We start from the raw sequence: 9,745 nt of genomic DNA on the forward strand, positions 1-9,745 counted from the left end.
GTGCCTCGGTCTAAATAGGAGGTGTGGACTCCCTGTCGGAAAGTCCATCAGTGCTCTGCTGGATACTTGTCTATGTTGAATAGACAGCAGAAATGAGTGTACAGTTATGAAAGCATTGTACCTGCTTCTTTTTTGGGGTAGGTCATCCACCTGTAATGGCCGGGACGAACACACTACAGACCTACACGCTTCAGTTCCTCAGCTTCACTCACATTGTAATTTACAACATAGTAATTTACAACAGACCAACCCAATTAAATCCACAATAAAGACACACAGAATAAATATTTGGCATTTGTGTTTTACTAAAAAAAAATGAAGATCAAAATAAATATTTACAATTTAAACCAATGCAAGACACCAGTTTCATTAGTTTTACAGAGCTACAGAGCAAAGGTCATGACCCTTGTAATGCAACACGATCCTCACTGTGTCAGGGCCACTGTACTGACGTGTCTGCAGTGGTAGAGTAAGAATACATGTGTTTCACCACTGCTTGTAGGTAGCTTTGTCAAGGTTCTGTACTTCACTTGCTAACGTGTTTTCTGGAAACTTTAATTTCTACCTTACTACAATTGAAAGAAAAATAACTTCATTTATTCCAACTCACTTTCTCTAATACACAGTTACATTTTTAGAAAAGAACCTAATTATGTCCAACACACAGTCAAACATAAACTTACTTTTGTGTATGCTTACTACTTTTTTTCCAGAGAGGAAATGTTTGGAGTGTCTGTAAATACAATATTGTTGTTTTGTGGATCCTGAAAAATCTAGTTTCTGAATAATATGAGGTGTAGAATACAAACATGTTTATCTTTTGATACTTCAAATGATTTAATGTCCACATTTCAGTTTTTGGAGAAATAATTTCATATAAAGAGTTTCAGGACTTTTCCAACCACTATGTATGTGAGTCTCTCAGAGTAAGACCATAAGAGAGCAAGAAAGACACAAAAACAACCACACAGAGAGGACATGGGAACATAAGAAACAGAGCAGAAATTGCACTTTGTAAGGTAAAATGCCTTCATACAAGAGGCATGGGCAATAGTTGACATAGAGCAGTGTCCCACTGTAGTGCCCTGAAGCCAAGTGATGGTTTTATTGTCCTTGATGTCTGAACGTCCATTCAAATTCTGGGCTCTCTGTGGACAGACTAATTCCTCTGGCTGGAGATGGCTCCATTGCTACAGATTCTGGAGGAGAAGTTGCTCAAGGCCTGCATGAGGTTACACAGTGTTTTGCAGAAAGGGCCAAAGCGTGGCTCTGACCATGGCTCTCAACAATACAGTGTCTTCAGAGTGTTAGACTTCTTATCTAAACATTCGCCACTTTTTTGTTTCCTAGTAATAATGAAAACTTTTTTTTGTATTATGTTTAACATAAGAATGCCTGCCACCTATACATATTCTTGTTTTTTGATTCATAAACACATGGCTGCTCTAAAATTAATGGGCAGACAGTAAAAAATTAAACTACTGAAAAAAATATAGACAGACAATTTTCATGTATGAATCATTTGACTGCATAAATAAAAAAAATAAAGGTTGTTTCTGAGGAAAATAAAACAGTCTAGAAAGTTCCATGGTCTACAAGAGCACAGTGAGTATGCGGGGCATGGCGTTGGGGCGGGCGGGATATATTTAGATATCCCATCAAACGGCCCTTCCCCAAGATTCAGCAGAGAGCATTTTCACTGCAGTTGATAACATGCCCGTTGAATTCAGTTTCGGAGCTTCATATACTGCATGTCTATATAAATAAACCATTTTATTTCTTCACAATTTTCTATCCATTATTGCAATGAATTATTTTCTAAATGGTTAAAAAAGAGAATTGTACTTTTATCCACTACAGAATCAGCTATTTACACTTGTTTAAAAAGCAAGCGAGTTTTACAGTCTTTATTTATATTTACAGAGCAATGTAAATAATTTCTTTAGTTTACGATTTCAGAGAATATACATTTACTCTTCTTCACAGTTTTTTTTTGTGAATATTCATAATTAATACTGTTTGATTATTATTCATGTTACATCTGAAACCACCTTGTACATGAGAATGCCCATTTGAACTATCAGTCAAGCTTTATGTCTTAGTGCTTCCGGCTGGCGAGGTCTATGGCCTGGCGTTGGAACAAGCACGTTCGTACCACCTTTTCCCCAACAAGTTCTGTGGTCGTCTAACCCTCCACATCCTCACGGTTCTGTTTCTTCCATGGGCAAAACCCTGAATACCAGTTCTTCACAGATTTCCAGCACTGACTTCTCAAAGTTCTGTGGCTCTGTGATCAATATCTCATTGCGGCCCACGCGGATGATCTATAACGTCTTTGCCAGTTTTTTTCCAGTATATTGAGTGGCCAAAAGGTTCTGTATCTGCTTTCTAAAAACTGGTTGGGGTGATGGCTGAGCTCTGTAACGTTGCTGCTGCTCTAGGTAGGTTGTTATGCTGTTCGATGTTATGTGGAATTAAGGCACTTAAAGGTTTTTGGTTTCTATGGCAAGTCGGATGAAACCAAAGCCAGTCCAGAGCTCTGTCGAAGGGAGGAGCCTGAATGGACAGCCTTGGGGCAGTCAGGGGTGAGGACACGCCCATTCTCGCCCACGCTCCCTGTGATTGACAGACGGGCCTTGTTCCGCATGGCTTCGGTGAAGGTCAGCTGGATACAGAGTGGACATGACAAGAGGGAAAAAAAGGCAAAGGGAGGGTGGAGTGATAGAAGGAGGGAGAGAGGGAGAGTGAGAGAGAGATAGAGAGAGAAAAATGAGTGAGAGAGAGAGAGAGGGAGAGAGGAAGAAACGAGTGAGGCCCACAGACTGAGAGGAACAGCATCTTAAGATCACCATTATATGATTGAACACAGCAAGCACAGACAAAACACCAGATTAAAACACACTTCAGCGATGGAGCATTTCAAGTGCATCTGGCAAAGTCCTGCATCTCTACAGAGTGTGTAGTAATGAGAATTGCTAATGTGGGTTATTGAAGTGTTAGCAAAAAAGATTATACATGTGATGTGATTGTGCATTTTTATAAAATCTTGCTCATACTAAGACATCTTATGTGTGAACCTGCTTTCTTTATCTAATTCTGCAGTTTGCTCTGACTGCAGTGAATTTTCTGAGCAAATGTGATTTTCAAAAGACATAGTTTGTGATTACAATCTATGCGATGCAAGAGCTTAGGGGATTTTTTTTTTTTTGCATGTAGACAAATGAGCAAATGCAGAAGTCTCCGCTTGGAGCACACGGCGCGGGAGAGAACGAAGACATCACACACACGAGCAGCTTTTACCACGGGTTCACACGCTCAACACAGCAAGCTACTGCAGCAGCACAGAGGAGCTCCACTTACTACAGGAGGACACCTACGTCTGAGCGCCTACATCTCTATGCCTTCCGTCCCGTAGACGTTGTAACCCTCTCTATATGTGGCTAAACTCTGAGTGCTGTGGGCGGGGCTGGGCGCTGGGGTTGGGAGGGGGCTGGGCAGAGGAGCAGGGGCGGGATTGGTGGTGGGGGGAGAGGGGGGGTGGCTTTCAGCCGCTTCCACCTTCATTCGCTTGGCTTCGTTTCGGGACTTGTAGCAGAATTCGATGAGGGCCACCAGCATGGCCAAGCCCAGGCCCCCGACCAGGATGTAGAAGACCCCAGCCACATTACTGAGGCTTAGGGCCTGTGAACTCTTGTCCTGGAGGAAGGAGAATGGGTGGAGAGACAGTTTAGATGGATGGAGTAAAAATCCATCGCACATAAATATCCAGACCCCCATTCACTAAGACCACAACTGTACAGACCTATAACGCTGCAATACTACATTACTTACTACATCTAGCACACACACACACACACACACACACACACACACACACACACACACACACACACACACACACACACACACACACAGTGACACAAACACACACACACACAGTGACACAAACACACACACACACACACGCAGCAACACAAACACACACACACACACACACAGCGACACAAACACACACACACAGACTCAAACACACACACACACACACACACACACACACACACACACACACACACACACACACAAATATATATATACAAATATATATATATATATATATATATATATATATATACAAAAATATATTCTCTCTTTTACTTGAAGTAAATGAATTAACATCCTTGCGGGCAACATTTTTTTCCAGACTACCCTCCAAATTCAGATCTTGCTGTCCTTTCATTACTGGATTTTAAATGCGATTTTTTTTCAAACCAGGCATCAGTCTTTTGACAGCAAACACAGAATAATTACTACATAATTACGACAATGGCAACAGTTTTTTTTTTGTTACACTCTGCAATTAATTATCCCTGTTATTTCTAGATTTATAGTCATACACTGTGAGTTCTCTTAAAGAGATCAGACACAGCTTTTCCTCACAGAGCCTTATGAACCACTTGATAGCTCACGCCTTCCTTTCACTGAGGGATCCGAAGAAATCAGGCTCACAGTAATTGGTCTGTCATGCAAAAAACTGATGTATTCTAACCAAAATCCAGTAGTTACTAAGTACATCTAAGTAGTATGCTTAAACTAAGCAGCAAGGTCAATTAATTAGTTCTCTTGGGTAATGTATTAGTTGCAAGCATGTCTTATTCTAGGTTGTGATAAATAGTAAAACATGCATCAATCTCTGTGAAGAAGATTGAGTAGAGGCATGCAGAAACTATGGTGTTGCTTGAAGCTCAGCACATATACCAAGCAATTAACTTTTTTATTACACAACTGATTACATAATCGATGTATAGTCAGATCTCCTCTTTTAGAACGTGCATGCAACATCTAAATGCATGACTTTTTAAAGGTCTGTTTTCTCATCCCTGTTCCTCACTCTCCCTCTGACACACAGGCTGTCACTATGTCTGTGTGAGCATTCGACAACAGTGATGGTCCCAGACTTGTGAAGACTGACCTTGCTTCCCGAGTCCTTGGGTCCACACTCGCCCTTATCGTACCACCATTTGTTTTTCAGCTTGTCTAAGATGCCTGATTCACTCAGTTTCAAAACGGCAAGGTTTACGGGCGTTCTTCAACCACGTAGGGGAAATAACATAAATAACATCATAGGACATGTTATTTTATGTTATTCAGTTATAATAGCTGACACAGCAGTAGCACTGGCAAAGTGACGGAGGGCAGACTCCCACTGGAGTACGTGTCTCTATGCTCCTGGAGCTGAAGGCTTTAGGACCTGGGGGTGGGGCGGAGCTACAGACACATAAATGGGAGCCTGCTCCATCGCTTTGGGCAACGGGCACATACTGCCACGGCACTCATTACAGCAAGTAACGGAGACAGTTACTGTTAGTGCACAACTATTGGCCAACACCAGGAGAAGCATGTGATTGCATATACATCACTGTATCCTGCTTTTGGTGGTAATTCCAACAGGGAGAGAAACTTTCTTTAAAATTAACATTTAAAAAAAGTTTTTTTCTTGGAAACGGCTAAATACTGCAGTGGTATCGATAATAGATGTGAGCTTTTATAGGGGAACTGCTTCCAGAAGGTTCCTGCACCCTCGTATTAAAAACACCATTATACTGTGTCTGCTGAAGCGTTCTTTAAAAGCCAGTGAATCCGTCCTGCGGGTTTTCATCCTCACAGAGGCAGATGTCTCTCCCTGGGGAGAACAGGAATGACAAAAAGACGCAGACGACGCTTTTTTTAAGCGCTGGAGAGGAAGGGAAGCGCAGCGTGATGTCTCGGCGCCTCCGCTATGGCGGTGGAGCGGGACTCGGGGTCTGACAGGAAGCGAATATTTGTGCTCTGACAGTAACTGCTGTCCTGGGCCTAAATGTGGCAGGAGCAGCGGTCTGGTTTGCGCGGTGTGGCCCCGGCAGATGCACCCGTTACAGAGGATTGTGGGTTACCCGCACTGGTGGACATAGTGGCTAACCTTCTCACCACCTCCGCCGCTGCCACACTCGCCTTTGTCGTACCACCACTTGTTTTTCAATTTGTCCAACAGGCCTTGTTCATTCAGTTTTAAAACGGCCAGGTTAACTGCACTTCTTGAAACGATAAAACATAGTTTGTCAGAGTAAGCAGCACCCAGTCAGATGAAGTAAGGAAATAAATAAATCAATCAATTACAGACAAAAAAAGATGGCGTGGAATGTTATATTTTTTTAGTGCCCTCTCCCACCTCTCCCACACAAACACATGAACACACTGGAAAAACCTCTTTACCTGATTTACTGTAAAATGCACACTCATGTAATTTGTTTTTAACAAAAACAACATCCTCTTATTAACGAACTGAAAATCTATAGCATCTGTACCTCCTCCCTGTATACATCGTCTCTGTTCTCTCCTCTCCCTGTCTCACCCTCTCTGTTATCTCCTTCCCTGTCTCACCCTCTGCTGTCTCTCCTCCCTGTCTCACCCTCTCTGCTGTCTCTCCTCCCTGTCTCACTCTCTCTGCAGTCTCCCCACTGTCTCACCCACTCTGTTCTCTACCCTCCCTGTCTCACTCTCTGATTTTTCTCCTCCCTGTCTCACCCTCCCCTCCCCTGTCTCCCTTTTTTCTCTCTCTCTCATGCCTCCTCATTACTCTTGTCAATATTGCTTTGAGATACACAGAGGACCTTCACTGTATTGAACACCTGCTTCTGTCCCCCCAGAGATATTTCCAAATAGCTTAAATGAACAGCAAGCATCTTGAAAAGTGCTGAATAAGGTTGGTCCTTGACTCTCAAATCTTTTATCCTGAAGCCACACTCATTTTCCAATAGCTACTCTCCTCAACACATGCTGGCTAACAATACATTAATGCCTTTAAAGACCGGGGGATTCTCACAATGTATATTCCCATTCATTGAAGGATGTCAAATAAGTGCTCACAAAATGTGAATGATCATCAATTATGATCTATTATGACTGTTTAAATAAGATATGCAATTTTCAGGTGAGGTTTATCCAGAGTGCCTATGCAATACTAATATACACACAGAACATAGGTGGACAGACAGGGAAAGAATGCAGTAAGACCCGTCTGAGCTGAGGGGTGAGAACAGACATCAGAGCATTAAAGACGGCAGGCGGACACGGAGCCGAGAGAAAGCCCCAATGCTGCCCTGAGCACGCCCACACTCCTGGCCCTCCGCCATCAGGGCTCACACAGGCAGGCTGGGGAGACACACAGATGATGGTAACTCCAGTACAATGACCACCGCAGGGAGATACCATCATCTGACTCTTCTTGGGTTTCTTCATGGGTTTTTAAAATTCTTTCTTAATAGACCAAATGTTGTGGGTTTTATAGACTGAACTAGTGGAGTTTACAGACTGAATGGTATGAGGATTAGTAGGATATGACTTCCTTCAATTTATTGTCATTCTAAAAGGTGGTTTAATCTCCCTCTCTTTCTCTCTCTCTCAAACACACACACACACACACACACACACACACACACACACACACACACACACACACACACACACACACACACACACACACACTGTTTTTAATAATTTTTTCAGGCCCTCCTTCTAGTCTGTAAATTCTACAGCAGGTACAGGGCAGACTCAGACAGGGCTGGGGTTTCACTGGGCTCCTCATTCAAACCAAACCATTATCCACGCGTTTTAAAACATTGGCACATTTTCATCTCCGAGTCAATGACATCCCCCATGCATCTCAGCTAATCGAATGAAACATCTCATAATCATACAGTGTCACAAAATCAGGAAGTCCGACTGCAACAGTGTCTCCCCTCCGCATAATAACATTCACAAATGCAAGAGAACAAGGCAGGATAGATAGATAGATAGATAGATAGATAGATAGATAGATAGATAGATAGATAGATAGATAGAATGAGAGAGAGAGAGAGAGAGAGAGAGAGAGAGAGAGAGAGAGAGAGAGAGAGAGAGAGAGAGAGAGAGAGAGAGAGAGAAGTGAAGACAGGCAAGCCAGGGAAGGTGGAATACCATAACAACACGTGACATATTGTTATACTACTCCACCCACCTTAACTGTGAGCCCTTGGGCGTAGCCACTCCGTAGCCTTTGGAGTCCAGGTTGCCTCCGACCTTCATGGTGTCGCAGGGCTTGCGCTGCTCCGTGTACTCGTTCATGGTGGACTCCAGCAGGAATGCGTACTTGCCCTTGGACTTCCTCACCCGAGCCACGCCCTCCAACGTGGTCTTAGTGAACACTGTAGGCTCGGCTGACTTCATGTAACCCCACATTTTCTCATACACAGCAATCTTTGACCTCTGGGAGGCGGGACGAGAGTGACGTTAAAGTGCACAGATACACAGTCCAGGCTCTGTTAGGTTGTGCTACCGATGCATAAATTAAGAGAGTGCACATAGTTTCTACCAGGGTCTAGGCAATCATAAGTAAGACAAATGTCATGTGTTTCTTTCAGCTGTTTACTTTACATAAGCATTTCTTTTTAAATGCCTTAATTAAACTGCAGATAAATATGTAAATGGTGGCAGCTCAATTAATCTCCTCAGTCTGGTTTACTCACCCGAAAAAATTCTTTGGTGGAGCCTGAGTCTAGAGTTCCATACGCTATGTCTGTTTGCTTTGCCAAGTCTTCAGCGCTCTCGATGGGCGACACCATCCTCTCCACAGTGAGGAAGGCTGCCAGATTGGCCGTGTAGGAGGAGATGATGATGAGGGTGAAGAACCACCAAACGCCTCCCACGATACGACCAGACAGAGACCTGCGCCAGGGGTGGCGAGAAAAGGGTTGGGAGGTGGTGGGGGGGGGGGGGGGGGGGGGCAGACATATGACGGAGAGGGAGGAGGATGGAGGTCAGCAGAAGTGGGGGATGTTTAGAGAAGAGGTGGAGAAGAGCCCCATCGCTTAGAGTGGTGTGTAAAGCAGTGATTAATGGCTTCGGACAGATCCATAATCAAGTGTAATGAGGCTACGGCTTATCACCTCCGTGTGGGCTACTGACTCAACATGAAACATGCAGTGGACCACCAGAGCAAAATGGCATGAGTGACACTCCCCAGTGTGATACGGCATCCCTGTTGTACTCAGATTCACCTCAAGCTTAGTATGAGTTCCACCTCACGCCGGGCAGGCTGTCGAAGCAAGCCTCGAAGTCATCAGTTTTCATCAGAGGGTCAGAGGTCATGCGCACTAGGACCCTGACAGGGAGCTCTGGGTGAGAGCTAGTAGCTGGGGATGCAAAGGCTAGTTCAAGGGCTCCTTTCTTCTCCTCTGAGTGAATGACAGATTGGCAGCCGTGGTAAGCAGGACGCCACGTCATTGACGAGTGTCTTCGTGGGGGTGGAGTGAGAAAAACCAGCACCGCTTAAATTTACACCCTACACTGATTATGCAAATTGTTTCATGAGACTGATGAGAAGGATGTGAGTTGTGAATGTACGCCTTTCTTTTCTCGTTCACGGAATTCTTGCATTTCTATATCGGAGCGCACCAAATGTGAACCAAAACCAAGCTAACAGTGTTGAAATGGAGAGAAACTGGCTGCTTAAAGAGCACGAATGTCAACCTCCTACATCTCTACATCTCGTACTTCCACACCAGCTTGGAGACGGGTTTGTAACCACGGTCTTACGAAACCCCAGCTGTAGCGGTCGAATGCACAGGGGAGCGACTGTCCTCTGCTAAGCTCCACACAGCATGCAGACACAACGGCTGCACTGGTGACGTCCAAGGAACAGAGGCGTTTGAGATCACAGCAACCGTGGCTA

The 9,745-nt window shown here is 44.0% G+C and overlaps 1 protein-coding gene across 8 annotated transcripts in view; it reads right to left on the bottom strand.

Moving 5' to 3' along the window:
* Positions 1 to 295: 295 nt before the first annotated feature.
* The window catches only part of gria4b (glutamate receptor, ionotropic, AMPA 4b), a 73,339-nt gene continuing 63,889 nt past the window's right edge, over positions 296 to 9,745 (bottom strand). The window contains exons 12-16 of one of the 8 annotated variants that reach the window (XM_076979748.1): positions 8,541 to 8,739; positions 8,033 to 8,280; positions 4,970 to 5,084; positions 3,559 to 3,696; positions 296 to 2,665 (exon numbers count right to left, since the gene is read on the bottom strand). In XM_076979748.1, coding sequence (XP_076835863.1) covers positions 2,501 to 2,665; positions 3,559 to 3,696; positions 4,970 to 5,084; positions 8,033 to 8,280; positions 8,541 to 8,739 — 865 coding nt within the window. In that variant the 3' untranslated portion in view covers positions 296 to 2,500. Of the gene's footprint in view, positions 2,666 to 3,377; positions 3,697 to 4,906; positions 6,072 to 8,032; positions 8,281 to 8,540; positions 8,740 to 9,745 lie in introns of those variants that run through there. The other 7 variants (XM_076979747.1, XM_076979746.1, XM_076979745.1 and 4 more) reach the window with 7 other exon arrangements.

The sequence above is a fragment of the Brachyhypopomus gauderio genome, chromosome 18 (assembly GCF_052324685.1).
Source record: "Brachyhypopomus gauderio isolate BG-103 chromosome 18, BGAUD_0.2, whole genome shotgun sequence".
Taxonomy (NCBI): Eukaryota; Metazoa; Chordata; class Actinopteri; order Gymnotiformes; family Hypopomidae; genus Brachyhypopomus; species Brachyhypopomus gauderio.